We start from the raw sequence: 22,248 nt of genomic DNA, 5'->3' as shown, positions 1-22,248 counted from the left end.
ATACTTCAACATGGGTTTGTATGCCAGATTCGTTATCTACTCCCGCATACTTTTCATTTGATACCCATATTGTCCTTATCGGTCCACTTTTGATTTTGGGTGGTGTTTTTGGGGTAACGGTGGAGGGTCCACCCCCTTCCGTCATCAATATTTTATAAAGGCTATTCCTACTTCCTGGCCATATTCGAAATTTATTCCCAAATACCTTTCATTTGGGTCCTTCATTGTCATGATCGTCAAATAAACCTATTTTAAGGGGTTTTGGGGCTGGGGCGGCCCCCCAGTTACTTGGACCCAACTTTTATTACGAAATTCATACTCTGCTCTTGAATACCTTTCATTTGAGTCGCATACTGTCCCGATCGGTCCACTTATATTTTTGGGTAATCCCTTTGGGGTAAGGGGGAGGGTCCGCCCCCTCCCGATATCAAAAAATTATATAGCCTATGTTTCCTTCCAGACCAACCTACACAATCTGTGAAAATTTCAAGGTAATCGGAACAAACAAACAAACCGACAAGCAAACACAAATTGAATTTTATATATAAGACTAGCTGGACAGGGCCCGCTTCGCTGCGACCCGCTTTCACTCTCTAATTTAATCTGAGCCCTATATGGTCACGTTAGGAAATAAGTCCATTTGGGGTTGCTGGTACGGCCTTTCAGATATTTCGCGCCGATGTGGATATTATATTGGTGCTCTTCTCCTATATTGGTGCTCTCTCCAAATGGTTTATATTCCATTTGGCTCTGGCGTTTTTGGAAATAGGGTAAGGGGAGGGTCCGCCCATTAAAGTTTGGATGTTAGATGTACTTCATTCTCTTGGATTTGGGGGTGGATTGGAGTAACCAAACTCTTTGCCCCAAAAGTGGATATCAGATTCATACTCCATTGCCGAAAATCACATTGGAGCTACATATTGCTATTGTCGGTATATATGTGAGGTTTAGGGGGAGTTTATGAGGTGAGGCGTCCCTGAAACACTTGCTCATGAAACAGATACAGATGTGAGCCCCATTTTGCCATAATCCACAAAATATGTCCATTTTGAGGGGAATGCAGGGTGGGGCGGCCACCCACGTACTTACAAACAAACAACAAATTTTGCCCATGAACATTCCACTAAGGGAAAGGGATAAACTTCTCACATATCAATGAGTGCAGTCGGATTCAAGTTTAAGGCTCAATGATAAGGGACCTCCTTTTATAGCCGAGTCCGAACGGCGTGGGATCTTAAAGATCCGCTGGTACTCGTGTGTCCATTCCAATTTGAGGGTAAAAAGTGTACTCTACTACCAAAGACCTTTTATTTCTGTCCTTTTCTATCCTGATCGACTTTCACATATTATTTCCTGTTATTCATATATTATTCTTAATTCCTTTTTTTGGGTAGGATAGGGATAGGGGGATTGCCCTCTGATACGTCCTTTCATTGAATACAATAAATTCTCGGTCATCCGACGCTAAGAACCAACCGACAATTCCTTTGAGTCTTTTATTGTAGCGATCTACTGCCTGCGGAACGGTAGGACATGACCCAAATATTGAATCCTTATCCTTATACCTTATATATATATCCTATATCCGTTCCGGAGGGTTTTGGGATGGGGCGTCCCCTCCAATAATTTGACCCCAAAATTTTTTTATCAATTTCGTGTTTTTGGGATACCATAAGGTGGCATAGCCATAAACTGCTTATACAAACCAGTAAGGAAGGGCAAAAGTCGGGCGGTGCCGACTGTATAATACCCTAGACCTACCCTATAAGTACAATGTGGAAGCTATATCCAATTATGAACCAATTTTGATGGACCTCGGCGGGCAAATATGTTCAAACTGTAATAACTACTGTTGACAAATCACAACATTATTCCAAATTATCCAAAATGTGCCGAACATGTATATGGAAGTATTTTTGCAAGAGCCCGTGCTGTCCGGTCTCTCAGTACGACTCTCCGCTCAATACCGCTGATTGTCCGCGACTGTAGTTGCAGCCACTCCGTATGGAGCATTCCACTATCCGCAACCTGTGGACGGGCCTGGTAGCTCGCAGCTAAGCTTCTCATGATAACAATGAACACCATACAGATCGGAGCTCAAAGTTGCAGCCTGCCGTGCCGGCTTAACTATGAGGCTCCCATTTGGGGCCTCAAAACTAATTTCCAAATTCAATTCTGGTGTATATATATGGCGAGCTAAACATTTCTTAAAATTTTGTGGACAATATTGCTGTAAAATGCATACTTTAAAAAATTTAACTATATGCAGTAGGAAATCTTATTTTAAAGTCACAAAAAGGTTTCCTTGCAAAACTTTCAAATAAATTGCATACTTTCAGGCGATTAATTTGGTGGCAATGGTCTTTTGCATACATTTTGACCATTAAGTAGTACGCCAAATTGCAAAGACAAAACCAAAAAAAAAACCAAGAAAAAGATTTCATTCGGCTCCTTGAGTTTTCATACTAAATTTGTTTCATTTACTGCAAACATGGCTTAAAGCTAAATAATTGAGGGGAAGAAGAAATGAAGCGAAACATGGCACAAAACTTTCTAAGACATTCAAGCCAAGGAATAGACAGCTAACTGATGTTGGAAAGTTAAAGGAAATGCTAGAAGAACATCACTTTGCTAAGATGTTGAAGTTGTAAGACGGGAAAGGAAAGGGAGATGGGTTTTGAAACAATTTGAAGTGGAAACTTAGTTTTTTTCTTTGGTTTTTGTAAATGACTAAGAGGATTGCAGGGGCCGTGAGATTTTTGCCGTTTGCCAGTAAAGACTGGCATTATTGTGCTGGCTTTTCCTTGTATTCCACTGCCATTGTTGGCCGTTTAGAGTTTGACGCTTTTATGCAATTTTAATTTGACCGCGTCTACTACCAAAGAGTCAACTGACTACTTTGCTAGCGCTACACTGCCTTTGGTTGACTGTGGTGTGGGTTTTTGTTGTTTTGTTGGCTTCGTTTTACGTTTTTATGAGAAAAAGTTTCATTTTATTGTTTTTAAACTTCATTTTGTTGTGGCAACATTTTTCCTTAGTAAAATGTCTTATTTTGCATACTTTGTGGCAAACTTACAACTGTATAGAGAGAGAGAGAGTGTAACGGCCGATCTCCATTCCCCTATCAGATATATGCCGTCGGCACGTACTCGCAAAGGTCTAGCTCGTCGGCAACCGGGGTGAGTTTTTGGCATAACCTAATATGGAGCCGTTAACAAAAAAATATACGTGCCTCTAACAAATCAAATTGAATCTCAAAATAAATTAAATTATCAAAACTATTGAAACTACAGACCCCATAAATCAGAAACTAAATTATGAACGAATTTGGATACAGAGTTAGATGTCAGCACCCTGTATTAATAATGCCCACCCTACCTTTGGTTCTCTTGCTCCTATTACATACTCTAAGTGAGAACCCCACTACGTCACTGCGATCGACGGTCCGGCCAGAAAAAAAACTTAGTTATCCATAATTATCCGAAACATATCTTAGATTTTATTAAACAAAAACAAAAACATACATTAGAAATGAATGAACGTAACGACAGATCTCTCAATGAAAGAGCGTAAAACAAAACAAAAAAAACTCAAATACAATTCATTGATGTCTTTAAGTTGCAAAAAAAAACTAGTGGGTGTAATGAGAGAGTATGATGAACTATTAGCTTATAACAGAAATAATTACAATTGTCGGGAGGGGGGGTGGAGTATTATACATTCATGTGTACTCCAGAATTCCTGGTCGGGTTTTCTCTTTTTTTTTTTTTTTTATCGTTTTTTTTTTTTTTCCAGTACTCGTGGGAAGCAAAAGCAAAAATTGAGGAAGTACACTAGGCTTCAAATAATTAAATTGAATTTACGTTAAGATATTAGGCGAATGATGATATACTTTTTTCTTTTTTTTTTTTTTTTTTTTTTTTTTTTTTTGTTGGTTATTTTATAAATATGTAAATCAAGGGAGTCTATCAGGATTTAAATTTATATACATTTTTTTTGTGTATACATAATGATTTTATCAAATAATTTATAATTTTTACTCACGTGCTTTCCTTCGGCTGGCAAGGTTTCGGGAAGACGGTTCCAAGTTAGATGTGCAGCTATTGAAATCTTAACAGAATGCCCTGATTAACATATTTTTACCTTGATTATTAGAATTTTTAAATAATGACACAGTAGTGTACGTCGAGCCACTTTTTGCTTTTCCTTATACGAGTAGGAGGTGATATTTCTGATCTGGTCTGGTCTTAATGGTATAAATACCAAGTCTATGGCATCTAAAAAACGGAGGCCAGGGAATTTGACCAATAATTGTACTCATCCACTGATGATTATGCGAAGCCTTAACAATTCGCCCAGAGACACCAAAAAAAACGGTAAGGTGTGTTGATATCTAGCGTGTCCAAAAATATGTTCGAAGGGCAGTTGATAACGAACATTTAGTTGTCCCTCTTGATGATAAAAGGCCAAGACTCTTAAAAGGGAAAAGGTCTCTCGGAATCCGCGTGTGTCCAAAGGCACGTGGTTCCAAATCACCGAGATTCCACTCCTTGAGGAACTTAATCGACAGCTTAATAGCAAAAAAATGAAAAATTAATCCACGTTTCGGGTGTGCTTCAATGGAGCAATAAACTGTACTGTCTTGTTAAATCAAACAGATGATGAACACAATTTGATGATGCTGTTTCGTCAAAATACCACGAGGAATGAAGGTGGGTGATCATTTGCAATCACTAAAACCCCCCAAAGAAAAGACAAAAATATGAGATCCAACAACAACTGAGTATGGTTCGCTCCTCCTACATACACCGTACGTTTATCGATTCGCATGATACAAAGGAGAGAATGTAACTACGACTGATCAAAGCAATCACAGATAAAAAAAAAGCCAAACAAACATATGATAAAAATCATCGCATGCCACACTTTTCCCTCAGATGAATTTAAAATCTTATTCTAGCCGTTACAACACAGATAATTTTGATGATTGTAAAATCTTCAAAATTAGCTGAAGGCCAAGGTGTGAAACCGCAGTCTATGCCTGACTCCTGTAGCGTTGTATGTCCTTCCCATGAAAGACGGCCGTGTTCCCAGTTTCGGAATCCTTGAGCTCATAGTAACAATTCCCGATGCCCTTTACCACAGTAGACTTAACAAACTTTGGGGCGAGCTTGGCGTTAAATCCACTTGCCTTATTGCTCAAAACAAAATTCCTACGGAAAACGACATCGCCTGGTTTAAGATCTAGAGGTCTAGCGCGCAGATTGTACCTTGTACGACATGACTCATAGGCCTCACGGAGGTTTTTCTGTACAGTCTGGCGAACGATTTGCATTCCATCCGAGCGATCTATCTCCTCACCTTCTTCTATTTGACCTATCCGTCGGCAAAGTTCGTAGTCCCCTCCATGTAGAAGCATCTGTTGACCGAATAATACATAATACGGAGAAAAGCCTATGGAACCATGAATTGCACAACGTAAAGCGGCGGAAATCATTCCTATATTCCGATCCCAATTCTTTTGATCCTTGTCCAAGTATGAGCGAATAGCTGCGATTACAGACCTATTTACTCTCTCTGAAGCATTTGCTTGGGGAGAGTAAACGGCTGTGAAAATATGTGTGATCCCATATCTAGACAAAAGGTTCCTAAATACCACTGATCTAAATTGTGGCCCATTATCCGTGACTATTGTTTCGGGAACTCCGAAGACGGTAAAAACATTATTCTCTAGATAGTCAACAATATTCGAAGCTGAGCTTTTCCTTAAAGGTTTCAATAGAGGAAATTTTGACAAATTATCAACAACTATAAAAAGACCTATATTACCCCTGGTGGAGCGCGGATAGGGTCCTAGTAGATCCATGTATAATTTCTGGAACGGACGAGACGACTTTGACTGGGCACCCATAGGAGGTCTTAATATAATATTAGGAGACTTTGTCTCCTTACACACTTCACAATTGGCTATAAAATCCTTTATCTGGGATGACATTCGGGGCCAATACAAATTCCTACGGATCTTCTCAATCGTCTTGGACATTCCACAATGACTAGCTAAGGGTGGACAGTGAGCATTTCCGATCACCTCTGCAGTTAACTCAGAAGGAACCCAAAGCTTCCAACTCAAAGACTCTGCTAGGGGATCACCATTTGCAAAAGCAACTCTTCTATAAACAAGGTTATCAACAATACGGATATCTGGAAACATATCGGCATTTTCTTCAATATTTCTACGAAGCTTCTCGTACTCCGGAGAATTAAAATATTGTGATTTCAAATCAATTATGGGCGCTGGCTCAAATTCCATCGCGTCGATTTGCTCGAGTCTCGATAACGCGTCCGGAACGACATTTAAGCTACCACGCCTATGTTCAATGGAAAACTCGAAACTTTGAAGTTTGAGAGACCAGCGAGCCAATCTACCATTTAAATCTGTCTGTCGCATCAACCAACGTAACGACGCATGATCCGTAACCACCTTAAACGGATGACCCTCTATATATCCTCGAAACTTCTGTATACAAAGAACCGCAGCCAAACATTCTAATTCTGTTATCGAATAATTCCTTTGCGCCCTATTTAATTTATGCGAAAAATAGGCTATCGGCCTCTCAATCCCCTCTTCATCTTCCTGCGAAAGGACTCCTCCTACCCCAGAGGTAGATGCATCGCACTGCACAACAAATGGACGAGTAAAATCAGGTGTCACTAGCAAAGGCGCGGTCGTAAGAACTTTCTTAATGTCGTCGAAAGAAGTCTGGGCCTCTTCATTCCAAATAAATTGTCGGCGTTTTGAAGTCAACTCGGTCAGCGGAGCGGTAAGGGATGCATAATTGTCGACGAAGCGACGATACCAGCCCACAATGCCTAAAAATCTTCGAAGTTCCCGTACCGTCCTTGGGGGATGCATATCCAAAATGGCAGATACCTTCGAAGGGTCTGGTTTCATCACTCCCTCGCCAATTATGTAACCCAAGTATTTCACCTCACGCATGAAAAACTTGCACTTGGATATATTAACCGTTAATCCCGATCCCCGAAGTAATTGAGCTACCCGTGCTAACAACTGCAGATGGTCCTCAAATGTCTCAGAAATCAGCAGCAGGTCGTCTAAATATACGAAAACCATCTCTCTCAACTGTGGTGGGATCACAAGATCCATCAGACGACATAAGGTCATGGGAGCATTTGTCAATCCGAATGGCATGACAACATATCTGTAAAGCGGACGATTTGGCACAGTAAAGGCAGTATAATTTCGACAGCTCTCCTCCAACTCAATCTGCCAAAACGCGTGTTTGAGGTCTAAAGATGAGATGTATCTGGCTTTCGGCAATCGACTAAGAATCCCGTCGATCTTAGGGAGAGGATAAGCATCCTTTACCGTTACGCCATTAAGCTTCCGAGAATCCAGACACAGTCTCACTTTACCCTCACGCTCTACCATGGCAACTGGGCTACTCCACGAGCAGTTCGGCGGTGCTAGTTCTATAACCCGAAGTTCCAGCATCCTATCAATCTCGGAATGCAATTTCCTTTCCACGGCTGGCGATACCGAAAAATAACGCTGTTTTATAGGTCTAGTATCGGGGTATAATTCAATATTATGCGTCAGTAATTTGGTGCGACCTAGACCTTCCTCTTCGTATGATGGGAACAAGGAAATTATACTCCGAAGTCTATTCTGTTCCTCTGAACTTAACTTATGCATCTCTGGACACCCTTGCACCGGGTCAGATTCCACACAAAACGATTCTAGAATCTTCTCCAATAATCCAAACTCGGAAAAGAAATCAGCCCCAAGATAGCAATTCTGACATAAGTCCGGTATTATATAAATTGTCATCTTTCTAGCTATTCCACGAAATTCTATTTCCTCCTCGATATAACCAACTATTCGATGTTCGCCTCCTCCGGCAGTCTTAACACATTCGTTCAAGGGATGGTATTTTTCACCACTTTCAATAAAATTCTTAGCAGCCTGGCTTCCTATGCAAGTTATCGATGCCCCCGAATCCAATAAGGCAAACACGTCCTCTCCTAATAATCGAATCTTAATAAATGGACGGCAATCGGACTTCAATTCTTCCAACGCAAAAACGGATTTCCGCAATCTTTTCCTAATCTTCCTCACTCTACTCCAATAGGTCTTAATTCTTTCAGCCGATCTCGCAATCTTCCTACTCGAATTTCTCAAAATTGTGTGAATCGATTCGCAAAATATCTTAGCCCTTTTCTCCTGATAGTTCTTTAGACGCTGATGGTAGGGTCTAACACGATCTGGCCTAACATTCGAATCCGGTGGTCGTACATCATAGTTTAAGTTTCGCAATATAGTCAATGTCTGGGTAGATGTTGTTGTAGTAGTAGTTAAGGGTAAGTCTAGTTCTGTCCGGGGCACAACCGATTGACGCTCTGTACCCCCGCTTTCAAGTTTCCCCGATTCTGGCATGTCGAACATTTAGGTCGACAAACTCCCTCGGCCCCGCAACCATAACAGAAAATGTTTCGTTCCTCCATGCAATCTATATAGCGATGGCCCACCTTTCGACAGTTCCAGCATATAAAACCTTTTTCCAATTCGGCAATCTCTGCCTCCTCTATGTTATGCTCACCTACCTCATCTGAACTAACTTCATTGACAAATCTTTTATCCGATCGAAAACGAGATTTCTCCTTGTCATCTAATAATGCTTCCCTGCGAAGTATTAAGTGACGAAGTTGTGCCACCGAAGTCAATTCCTGATAAAATAGTTCCTTTCTAATCTTCGGGCACAGATTCCGACGTAAAATATCTAATAACTCATGATCCGATATAGGGTATCTCAATCTATCACAGAGATATTGGACAGCGCTATAAAATTCGTCGAATTTCTCATTATCTCCTTGTTTCCTTTCTCGAATAAGTTCCTTTATATCTCCATCCGAAAGATGGTCCTGAAAGTGGGATCTCAACGCTTCGCACAAAGAAGACCACTCAACCCTTTCCACCGAACGTCTATATCGCCAATACCAATCTAATCCTCTACCAATAAAAAGGATATGTAAATGTTCACACAAAACATCAAAATCTCCACCTAGACTATCGCTAGTGAGCGAATTAATCATATAGATAAACTTATCAACTGGCATTTTACTTGAATTGCCACTGAACGAAATATTCCAGGATTGTATCAATTGGGCAATCCTCCCACTACTATTCCCCAAAGACGGAGACACTGAAGGTCGTTGAAAATTATTTGGAGCCGCATAATCCGGATGAAAACTTCGGGTACGATGCAGTACCCCTGCATCAGGCTCAGTTCGTCGCTCGTTCATGCTTCGATTCCCGAAAGACTGCGAAACCCCTGAAGTGCGTAACGGCGTAAAGTCTTCTCTAGGCCAATCAGGCTCCTGTCTAATTTGTCTTTGCACTGATAATTGGCTTATTTGCTGGGCGAGACCCCTGATAGTCTCCTGTATGCTAGAAAATTCCGAGTTCAATCTGTTCTCCAATATTACTATTCTCGAGTTCAGGTCGATGTCCGTTGTGACGAAATTGCTTGGATTCGAACCCCCATTTTCACCCATATTCATCGACGCATCAACCGTTTGATCCAAATTGGGAACATTCAAAGTCCAATCCAGGGGATTTTGATTCCTTTTCGATGAACGTGTAGCTCTTTTAGACTGAATCACCCGTGGTATCGCACCTTGAGACGCCCTGGCACCAGGCAAATCCATGTAAGATTCATCCGTCATCTCTATCAAACCATTCCGTGTACAATTCTGACGACACTGAGGACAGGTCGGTGATTTCCGAATCCACTCTACAATACAATTTCTATGAAAATAATGCGAACACCCTGTGCGAACAACATTAGTGGAATTCTCCAATGAATTACAACACACTGAACATACTCCTAATGTCTCACTTACTGTAGGTAAATTTTCTCCACTATGCCTAACTGCCATATTTCCCGTTTTTATCTTCTTTTTCTTCTAATGAAATAATAATAAATAAATCTAGTCTATAATATCAAACAATAATTCATAAAGTTCAGGCCTATTTACCAGTCGACCACACACGCGCAAATTCAAATTCGTCCATAAATATCAAAATAATTATAACAGCATCAACTAACATATTCGGAAGAAAAAGTCAAACTCATCGGTCGAAAGCCAACAAAAAAAATCAACTCTCGCAGTTCCAAATATAGTTCTCCCTCTCCTCTCAAATATCCACTAAATACCTTTATAATTGTAACTTGAGCTCTACGGTAAAAGGTTACAACGAAAAATCGCCTTTCAACTTCCGGTCTAGGCAATAGGCCGATCCAATTGCTCTAGCAATTCCAGAAAGAGAATTACAACAATTGCTATAACTTCTACAGACAATACTAATTGGGCCACTTATGCAGCAAGATGTTCAGCTTCAATTAAATTGGAAATAAATCAGATATTTCTCTATAGTGGCCCCACGTTGGGCGCCATTTTGTAACGGCCGATCTCCATTCCCCTATCAGATATATGCCGTCGGCACGTACTCGCAAAGGTCTAGCTCGTCGGCAACCGGGGTGAGTTTTTGGCATAACCTAATATGGAGCCGTTAACAAAAAAATATACGTGCCTCTAACAAATCAAATTGAATCTCAAAATAAATTAAATTATCAAAACTATTGAAACTACAGACCCCATAAATCAGAAACTAAATTATGAACGAATTTGGATACAGAGTTAGATGTCAGCACCCTGTATTAATAATGCCCACCCTACCTTTGGTTCTCTTGCTCCTATTACATACTCTAAGTGAGAACCCCACTACGTCACTGCGATCGACGGTCCGGCCAGAAAAAAAACTTAGTTATCCATAATTATCCGAAACATATCTTAGATTTTATTAAACAAAAACAAAAACATACATTAGAAATGAATGAACGTAACGACAGATCTCTCAATGAAAGAGCGTAAAACAAAACAAAAAAAACTCAAATACAATTCATTGATGTCTTTAAGTTGCAAAAAAAAACTAGTGGGTGTAATGAGAGAGTATGATGAACTATTAGCTTATAACAGAAATAATTACAATTGTCGGGAGGGGGGGTGGAGTATTATACATTCATGTGTACTCCAGAATTCCTGGTCGGGTTTTCTCTTTTTTTTTTTTTTTTATCGTTTTTTTTTTTTTTCCAGTACTCGTGGGAAGCAAAAGCAAAAATTGAGGAAGTACACTAGGCTTCAAATAATTAAATTGAATTTACGTTAAGATATTAGGCGAATGATGATATACTTTTTTCTTTTTTTTTTTTTTTTTTTTTTTTTTTTTTTGTTGGTTATTTTATAAATATGTAAATCAAGGGAGTCTATCAGGATTTAAATTTATATACATTTTTTTTGTGTATACATAATGATTTTATCAAATAATTTATAATTTTTACTCACGTGCTTTCCTTCGGCTGGCAAGGTTTCGGGAAGACGGTTCCAAGTTAGATGTGCAGCTATTGAAATCTTAACAGAATGCCCTGATTAACATATTTTTACCTTGATTATTAGAATTTTTAAATAATGACACAGTAGTGTACGTCGAGCCACTTTTTGCTTTTCCTTATACGAGTAGGAGGTGATATTTCTGATCTGGTCTGGTCTTAATGGTATAAATACCAAGTCTATGGCATCTAAAAAACGGAGGCCAGGGAATTTGACCAATAATTGTACTCATCCACTGATGATTATGCGAAGCCTTAACAATTCGCCCAGAGACACCAAAAAAAACGGTAAGGTGTGTTGATATCTAGCGTGTCCAAAAATATGTTCGAGGGGCAGTTGATAACGAACATTTAGTTGTCCCTCTTGATGATAAAAGGCCAAGACTCTTAAAAGGGAAAAGGTCTCTCGGAATCCGCGTGTGTCCAAAGGCACGTGGTTCCAAATCACCGAGATTCCACTCCTTGAGGAACTTAATCGACAGCTTAATAGCAAAAAAATGAAAAATTAATCCACGTTTCGGGTGTGCTTCAATGGAGCAATAAACTGTACTGTCTTGTTAAATCAAACAGATGATGAACACAATTTGATGATGCTGTTTCGTCAAAATACCACGAGGAATGAAGGTGGGTGATCATTTGCAATCACTAAAACCCCCCAAAGAAAAGACAAAAATATGAGATCCAACAACAACTGAGTATGGTTCGCTCCTCCTACATACACCGTACGTTTATCGATTCGCATGATACAAAGGAGAGAATGTAACTACGACTGATCAAAGCAATCACAGATAAAAAAAAAGCCAAACAAACATATGATAAAAATCATCGCATGCCACACTTTTCCCTCAGATGAATTTAAAATCTTATTCTAGCCGTTACAAGAGAGAATATAAGAAGATGACCAAACTTTTCGTTGCTTATTTCAAAATCTATTTGTTGCTTCAGTGGCTAAGGCAAGACAGTCAACTACTTCATTTAAGATTGTTGTCATTCCTTTATAATATGGCTTGCAGCGTTACCATGGCTTAATACAATTCACGAAAATTGTTCTTTTTGCTAGCTGGTTCGCCTGACAATATGCAATAGAATTTTTTGGTTTGTGTGTTGACAAGGGAAGACAGCAGTTTTTTTTTAATGTTTTTTCGTTTCATTCCTTCTTAACATGTCGTCGCATTTTCGCTTCTGTTTTGTCACGCAATTTTGTGTTACAAAAATAAAATTCGTTTTATTTTTTTTTCTCCCCCAATAACTTCTAACAGTTCCATGGTTTTATTTCAGTCAAAGAAAACTTTTCTTTTTGAACATGTGGACTATTTTAGTAGCTTTATTTATGGACTTGTATTAGATGGAGTCCATCGTCGTACACCTCTTGAAATTCTGCTGTCCTTCCTTAAGCCCGAGGTCGCTCGTGTCATTCTTAGTTCTGTTTTCATGTTTGCTCTTGATTTTGTGAACAGAGATTTTTTCTTCTTTCATTTGAAGAAGGTTTTCTTTTATTCGTGTGTATAATTTATAAATTAAATTTAAAGTCGGCTTGCTGTAGAGACTTTAAGAAGAAGAACCATAAACACGGTAAATTGGTTGTTTGTTTTTGTTGGTTTTTTATGGATGTGAATGCAAAGTCATATGTGGAAGTAATAGTGGTGTGAGTAAGAGAAACAAATTGTGCGAGAGAAAAGGGAGGTGGCGATCCTCGTCAAGTGAGGTGTAGGTGAGCAAGCTCGTTCTGGTTTAAAGAACCGATCGGAACTGGAACAGGGTGACCATTGGTTATTTAAAGGTGCCGCCCGGCCTCTCCGCTTGATAACGCTGATTGTCCGCGAATGCCGTTGCAGCTACTCCGCGTTGAGAATTCCACTATTCGCAACCTGTGGACGCGCCCGGTATCTCGCAGCTAGGTTTCTCCTGACAGCAATGAACCCCAAGCAGATTGAAACTCATTGTGCCAGCCTGTGTGGTGCTCACAGCCGGGAGAACAAGTCTCACTATTTAGGTGAGGGTATTATGTGTGAGTGATGTGCCTGGCCCTGCTTCGCATGTAGATCAGCCAATTCCTTCAGGCTCTGTTTTGTCGTGCGAGTTCAATTTCTAAAGATGTGCAGAATATATATGAAAATTAGTTTTTCGAAAAGAAAATCTATGAAAATGAGGAAATAAATTTCAATAAAGAAAAGAGAAAGCAGAAACACAGCAAATTGTTGTTGGTTTTTACTTAAACATCGTTATTTGTGTGAATGCAAAGCAATAGGTGATAGTATTAGTGGTGAGAGTGCGAGAGGTGACTGGTATGTGCGAGAGAAAAAATATGCTATTGGGTTGCGGGGTGTGATGATGTGATGCGTGTGGCCCTATTTGGAGTTCTTTGTCATGAAGGTCAGTCAGTAGTTTGAGCCGCGGCTATGGACAATGACTTTTTCGGTTTATTATGTTAGCAACGGAAAAATACAACTTTGGCAACGAACTTATTTTAACATTGCAATAAACATTTAAATGAGTCACAGTAACTGACTATGCATACTCTGCACTTAATGAATGAAATAGTTTGCGAAGAATTAAAACAAGTAAATTAAAGAGGGTGAAGTGTTTTTGCTTTTATTATATATTAGCTGGACCGGGCCCGCTCCGCTGTGTCTTTATATGGAACAAAATTTTCTTTGGAGTATTTATTTTCGACAATGAAAGAGCTTTTAGTGAGAATGGTATTTCACTGCGAAAATAGTATATCGCTTGACAAACAGTTTAACAATATTAGTGTCTTTATCTGAATCCCATATGATCTTTATTGGTCTACGAATTTAAGTTTGGATGTAAGGTGTATTCCATTCTGAAAATACTTTATTTCAGCCCGATATTCTCATGATGTCTGATTTAAGGGTGTTTTCGGGGGTGAGGTGGTCCCCCAGACACTTGGCCCTGAAAAAATATCAGCATGCTGCTCTTCTCTCAAATACCATTTATTTAAAACCCATATTGCCATTGGTTTTTGGGGGAGTTTACAGAATGAGGCGTCCCCCAAGCACATAGTCCCAAAATTGGTTTTCAAATTCGTTTTTATACCCTCCACCATAAGATGGGGGGTATACTAATTTCGTCATTCTGTTTGTAACTACTCGAAATATTCGTCTGAGACCCCATAAAGTATATATATTCTTGATCGTCGTGACATTTTATGTCGATCTAGCCATGTCCGTCCGTCTGTCCGTCCGTCCGTCCGTCCGTCCGTCTGTCTGTCGAAAGCACGCTAACTTCCGAAGGAGTAAAGCTAGCCGCTTAAAATTTTGCACAAATACTTCTTATTAGTCATATAAATGGGCCATATCGGTCCATGTTTTGATATAGCTGCCATATAAACCGATCTTGGGTCTTGAGTTCTTGAGCCTCTAGAGTGCGCAATTCTTATCCGATTCGAATGAAATTTTGTACGGCGTGTTTTTTTATGATATCCAACAACTGTGCCAAGTATGGTTGAAATCGGTCTATAACCTGATATAGCTGCCATATAAACCGATCTTGGGTCTTGACTTCTTGAGCCTATGGAGGGCGCAATTCTTATCCGATTGGAGTGGAATTTCGCACGACGTGTTTTGTTATGATATCCAACGACTGTGCCAAGTATGGTTCAAATCGGTCCATAACCTGATATAGCTGCCATATAAACCGATCTTGGGTCTTGACTTCTTGAGCCTCTAGAGTGCGCAATTCCTATCCGATTCGAATGAAATTTTGTACGGCGTGTTTTTTTATGATATCCAATAACTGTGCCAAGTATGGTTCAAATCGGTCCATAACCTGATATAGCTGCCATATAAACCGATCTTGGGACTTGACTTCTTGAGCCTCTAGAGTGCGCAATTCTTACCCGATCAGAATGAAATTTCGCACGACGTGTTTTGTTATGATACTCAACAAGTGTGCCAAGTATGGTTTAAATCGGTCCATAACCTGATATAGCTGCCATATAAACCGATCTTGGGTCTTGACTTCTTGAGCCTCTAGAAGGCACAGTTCTTATCCAATTTAAATGAATTTTTGCACAAAGTATTTGGTTATGATATCCAACAAATGTACCAAGTATGGTTGAAATCGGTCCATAACCTGATATAGCTGTCATATAAACAGATCTGGGGATTTGACTTCTTGAGCTTCTAGAGGGCGCAATTCCAATCAGATTTGGCTGAAATTTTGCATGACGTATTTTATTTTTACTTTCAACAACTGTGTCAAATAAGGTTCAAATCGGTTCATAACCTGATATAGCTGCCATATAAACCGATCTGGGATCTTGACTTCTTGACCCCTAGAGGTCGCAATTATTATCCGATATGCCTGAAATTTTGTACGACGGATTCTCTCATGACCATCAACAAACGTGTTTATTATGGTCTGAATCGGTCTATAGCCCGATACAGATCCCATATAAATCGTTCTCTCTATTTTACTTCGTGTGCCCCAATGGGCCCAATTCTTATACGAATTGGCTGAAATTTTACACAGGTCTCCAACATATATTTTAATTGTGGTCCGAACCGGACCATATCTTGATATCGTTTTAATAGCAGAGCACTTCTTTTCTTATATCCTTTTTTGCCTAAGAAGAGATGCCGGGAAAAGAACTCGACAAATGCGATCCATGGTGGAGGGTATATAAGATTCGGCCCGGCCGAACTTAGCACGCTTTTACTTGTTTAATCTCAAATTCCTTTCATTTCAGCCATATATTGGAATGGTCGAGAAAATTTTTACCCTTTGAGGGGTATTTTGGGGAAGGGGTGACGCCTTAAATACATGGTCCTACATTTGGATACCAAATTCTTATTCCACACCCAAATACCTTTATTTGAGCCTCATATTGCGATGGTCAGCAAAAAATTGCTGTTTGTGGGGTACTTTGGGTAAAAAGTAGACCCACAGAAAATTGGTCCCAAAAATGGATATCAATTCTTGCTCTACCCCCAATTCCTTTCATTTAAGTCCTACATTGACATGGTAGATAAATATTCCCGATTTAGGGGTGTTTTGGGGAGTGGGGTGGTCCCCCAATCACTAAGCCCTGAAAATATATCAGCAATAGAGCACGTTGCTGATATATTCTCATATATTTGAACCCCATTATCAAATTCGTTTTCTAATCTCAAATACCATTCACTTAAATCCCTTATTGAAAAGGCCAGCAAATATGTCAGGTTTGGGGTATGGGCCCTAAAAACTATGAATATTGCGCTCCACTGTCTTGAAGACCCAAATTGTCTTGGTGAGCAAATACGTCCTATTCGGGGGTTGTTATGGTGGTGGGGGGTCCCCTAGACAGTTGGTCTCGAATGTTGGTATCAGATTCGGGGTCTACTCCCAAATACCTTTAATTTGAGCCCCATATTTCCATAGTCGGGAACCACGACCCGCTTGGAAGGTGTTTTGGGGGATGGACGGCCACTCAGTGGGTTGGCTTTGAAAATATATATCGGATTCGTGTTCCACTCTAAAAACCCCCTTAGTTGAACCTCATATTGCAATAGTCAGCAAATACTTCCTATATGTGCGGTGTTGTGGGGGTGGGACACTTTTCCCGAATATTGATATCAGACTCTTGCTTTACTCCCAAAGACCTTTCATTTGAGCCCCATATTGTCATGGTCGTAAATTTGTCCCTTTGAGGAAGTGTTTTTGGGAAAGGCGGTCCCCCAAACACTTGGGGGCCGTCAGATTCCCATTCGAATTCCACACTCAAATCACTTTTATTTAAGCCCCATATTCCCATGGTCAGTAAATAAATCCTGTTTGGGGGTGTTTTGGGGAAGGAATGGACTCCCAGAAACGTGGTCCCACATTTGGATATTTGATTCGTATTCTACTCGCAAATACCTTTCATTTGAGTCCCATATTACCATGGTCGGTAAATATGTCCGATTTAGGGGTGTTTTGGGGGTTGGGGTGGTCCCCCAAACACTTGGTCTGACAAATAGATATCAGATACGTTTTCTTATCCTAAATACCTTTCATTTGAGTCCCATATTGTCGTGATTGGTCTAAATATATGTTTGGTAGGTTTTAGGGTGGGACAGTCCCCCTAGGTATCCCACCCGAAATTTGGATACCAAATTTTTATTTAGATCGCATACTTCGGCAGTGCCTATAATATTTCACGAATCCCTGATGATTTAATGGCGAGAAGATTTTTTTCGTTTCTTAGACCATTCCGTCCACAGAACTAGGTTTCCTTATTCATTCCTATGTGGCCTCTGGAAAAATGGTTTTCGTCGAAAGCTGTATCATGTCCTCGCAGTAACGGCCCAACTAGCCAAATCGCCTATCAATGTCAGTTCAGATATGAGTTGCTGAGAGAAACTTTGTCTACCCAACAACAACATTAACGCTTCGTTTTACATATCGGGTTTTGCCGTTTGACTACTATTATTTGAGTCTATCATACCAATATTCTTTCCAACATACCTTTTTTCATGTTTCTTTATCATGTTTGGATATTTCTTGTAAACTGGCAATAGATTCAAATTTCAATTTTTTCCTTGAAAACACAATTGCATCTTTTTACGGGCTAAAAGCTTTTTTCATTTATTTTTTAAAGGACATGTAACTGGGTCCTTTGAGTTGTTCAGTAATATCGTTAATTAATCATAAATCTTTACTTACCTTGTTGCCAAATCTCGATGCACGAAATTCATTTGCTCCAAATATTTCATGCCCGATGCAATTTGTGTGGCAATGTAAACCAGGCAACCATAGCTGGATATGTGTTTAAGTTGTATGCCATGCGGTGAGGATATTTGCCAAGCAGTTTGCAAAGACATGTCATCGGATTAATTGAGGTAAAGGAAGCCACCAGGGGATAATAAAACGTCATTTAGATGTTTTGCAGCAGTTCAAGCGGCATGCAGATTTAGATACAAACACAGATCAACATCAACAATACGACCAAACATGGCCATTAGCATTAGCAAGAAACAAATTTCAAGTTTGCAGTCAAGAGCCGTTGCATGCGATGTCAAAGAACCATATACACCATAAGTGTGAGTTTGGTGGCAATGCCATAGAGTGAGTTTCAAATGTCATGGTATTGGTAAAATTTAACAAAGTTTGTGCTTCCGGTTTCGGAAGTGAATAAGTGTGCGTGTCGCATTAGCAAGAAAAGTTTTAGTTGTCATTGTATGCGAAAACGCATAGCGAGTTAGCGGTGGGTGTATGTGTGTGTGTGTGTGTGTGTTTTTGAGGCGTAGACAAGAATTATCGAAAAGTTCGACATTATAGTTGTTGTAGCAACAAATATTACGCTTGTCCGGAGTTCAGTTTTAGACGACACACACAAATGAAATCAACACGAGACCGGAAATTTAGCACAAAATGTGAAACACCAACAACACCGAAGGCACCAGCATCAGCATTAGCGCCAGCAGCAGTATCCGTAGTGGTGGCGATATCAACAGCCATAATATGCAGTCATGTGGCGTCATTGTTCAACACCCAAAGATGTCATCAGCAGCAGTGGCAGTAACAACAGCCAAAGAGTCAATGCCACAACAGTCCCCATGCCGTACCAATGTCGCAGTAGCGGGGCATATCATCAGGAAAATTCGCACACCAACACCAAGCAGCACCCGAATGGACGACAAAGTCATTTGGTAGACGGTACCGGAAACAAGATAAAGCACAGCGAACCAGCAACATTGAGAAAAGGAAGAAAAGACAAAACATGGAAAAAAGAAGGGCAAACATGAATGAAAGGAAACACATAAAATGAAATGAAAAGTTTTGCGTTTTTCATATAATAAACTGCAGTGATAAAATTTAATGATGTAATGCGTTGAGTTTTTTGGAAAAGTTTTTTTCTAGTCAAAAAAAAAAAAAAAAAAAAAAAAAAAAAAATAGAAAAAAGGACTGAAGTCCAGTTCATATGTGCCAAATTATGTTCACCCTTCACTTGAAATATCTAAAATGTGATATAGCACCCCTCTCATTTGACTACATGGGAAACTACATTTGAATAAAATTTCAGAGCAATTTTTCTCTAAAAAAAGCTAATTTTATTAAATAATAAGTAAAAGCTTGCTATGTTCGACCAGGCTGAATCCTATATACCCTACACCATGGATCCCATTTATTAAGATCTTTGGTCGATATCTCTTTATAGGCAAATATAGGATAACGGATAAAAATTGCTATGCTATTTGAGCTATACTTAGTTATGAACCGATTGTGGTCATACTTGATTAGGCTGTTATAGAACAAGGTGGAATTCAATGTCCAAAATTTCAGCCAAATCGGATAAGAATGGAGCTCTATAGTGGCTCAAGAAATAAAATCGGGAGATTTGTTTGTATAGCAGCTATAACAGGTTATGAATCGATTCGGACCATATTTAGCACGTATATTAAAAGTCGAAGAAGAAGTCGTTGTGCCAAAGGTTATCCAAATCGTATAAGAATTGCTTCCTTTAGGGACTCAAGAAGTATAATGGGGGGATTGGTTTATATAGAAGCTATATCAGGTTGTGAACCGATTTAGACCATACCTAGCACAGTCATTACTAGTGAAAACGGATCACTTTGTGCAAAAATTTCAGCCAAATCAGTTAATAATTGCGCCCTCTAGCGGCTCAAGAAGTGAATTTACGAAATCGGAGCTGTATCAGGTTATGGACCGATTTGGACCCTACTACGCACATATATTGGAAATCAAAACAAGGAACTTTGCGCAAAATTTCAACCAAAACCAATAATAATTGCGCCCTCTAGCGGCTGAAGAAGTCAAGCTTTGAAATCGTTTGATATGGCGGCTATATCGGGTTATGGACCGATTTGAACCATACTAGGCGCAGTTGCTAAAAGTTAAAAAAAAAACACTTCATGCAGAATGTAAGCCGATTCGGATATAAATTGCTCCCTCTAGCTGCTAACTAAGTCAAGATCCGAGATCGGTTTATATGGGAGATATATCAGGTAATGAACCGATTTAGACCGTACTTAGACCGTACATGTCAGCCAAATCGGAAATAAATTCCTCACTCTATAGGCCCAAGAAGTCAAGACCCGAAATCGTTTTGTATGGCAGCTCTAGTTGTTTGAAGTAAAAAAAAACACCTCATGCAAAATTTCAGCCAAATGGGGTAATAATTGCGCCCTCCAGGTGCACAAAAAGTTAAGACCCAATATCGGTTTATATTTGAGCTAAATCAGGTTGTGAACCAATTCGGACCATACTTGACACAGTTGTTGATGGTCATACAAAACACTTCATGCAAAATTTCTTCCAATTTGGATTATAATTGCGCCCTCTAGCGGCTTACTAAGACAAGATCCGAGATCGGTTTGTATGGGAGCTATATCAGGTTATGAACCGATTTAGGCCATACTTGGCACAATTGTTGATGGTCACACAGAACACTTCATGCAAAATTTCCGTCAAATCTAATATCCGATTTAGATTACGCCATCTATGGGCTGCAAGAAATGGGTAAAGTACCAACAAAAGAAAAACGGGGTTAGTGCTTTTCACTCGGAGATATAAGATGCCTTATATCAGACTCCCGTCTGGACGGGACCACTGTGCAATTGTCAAGGGAAGTAAAATACCTTGGCCTAGTCCTATGGTGAAAGACTATGGAGAAGAGTACATAGACCCTGGACCTTTGAAATGTACAGAGACTGGCCTGAGTCGAGATTGCGAGAGCGTTAAGATCCACACCTCATGCGGGTCTTTAGGTGGTACTGAATTTACAAACTGTTGAGGGACGCGGATGTTAAGTTTGAGTTGAATGAGACCTGAGTCTTCAATAACGGCCTCAGGTTGGAGTCAGTGACGGGCCTGGGGGTTTACTAGGAGACACTCGACTTCGGTATTTCAGTTAGACTGTGGGACGGGTGCACGATCTTTCAGACAGAAGTCTGTGCCTTTATGTTGGCCACAGTGAGGAAAAGGGGGACCGGAGAGATAAACCTTTCACCTTCGAAAATCTAGATATATGTGGACAGTATGGTGGCTCTCAAGGCTTTGAATTCAAGAACGACGAGGTCAAAGTGCAAGGCGGAATGTTTGGAGGTCCTGAACGGGCTATTGACACTTGACGTTGTATTGGCCTGGGTTCCCGGAACCCATTGGGAAATGAGAAGCCGGAAGAGTATGGCAGGAGGGAATTCTCCACGTCAAGCAGGCCTGTCGCCAATCTTGCACACGTGCCTTTTGTTGAACAACTGAACATAGTAGGGGAGATTACCAGTGCGGAGGCGTCGGCAGGCTGGAAGTCTGTGGATGGTTGTCGGATTGCCGGGACACTTTGTCCAGCCGTCGACCCTAAGAGGACGAGGGAGTTGAGGACCCTGGTACTTAATGGTTAGGCATTAAGTACTATTACAGACCAACTTAGCTCAGAGGTTATCATGTCCGCTAATGACGCTGAACGCCTGGGTTCGAAACCTGGCGAGAACATCAGAAACAAATTTTCAGCGGAGTAGCGACATTAGTGAGGTATTATGCCATGTATAGAAACCATATACACGAATCGCACTGCGGCAAGACGTTTGGCTTGATAAGGGACCTTCACGGCCATGAAAGGAGGTCCCTTATCAATGATCTTAAACTTTATATGTGAGAAGTTTGTCCCATGAACATTGTTCATGGGCAAATTTGCATTTGAGTAAGATTAGAGCAGTCATAGCCGGACCCTGTGCGAAAGGACATATGGCCGCACGCATGACATTCCCGCACAACGCCTACTGTGGACGATATCTTGATGAGGAGGATACAATCCTGCTCTGCTCATACCCAGGTCTAT

General features: G+C 40.1%; 1 protein-coding gene across 1 annotated transcript in view; it reads right to left on the bottom strand.

Annotated features, from left to right (window-relative positions):
- The window catches only part of LOC106085304 (epithelial discoidin domain-containing receptor 1), a 903,344-nt gene that overhangs the window by 416,746 nt on the left and 464,350 nt on the right, over positions 1-22,248 (bottom strand). Inside the window, exon 13 of the mRNA XM_059364462.1 lies at positions 18,114-18,206. Within this exon, the coding sequence (XP_059220445.1) occupies positions 18,114-18,206 (93 nt within the window). The remainder of the gene's footprint in view (positions 1-18,113; positions 18,207-22,248) is intronic.

The sequence above is a fragment of the Stomoxys calcitrans genome, chromosome 3 (assembly GCF_963082655.1).
Source record: "Stomoxys calcitrans chromosome 3, idStoCalc2.1, whole genome shotgun sequence".
NCBI classification, from domain to species: domain Eukaryota; kingdom Metazoa; phylum Arthropoda; class Insecta; order Diptera; family Muscidae; genus Stomoxys; species Stomoxys calcitrans.
This window is presented reverse-complemented; position numbering and strand designations above follow the sequence as displayed.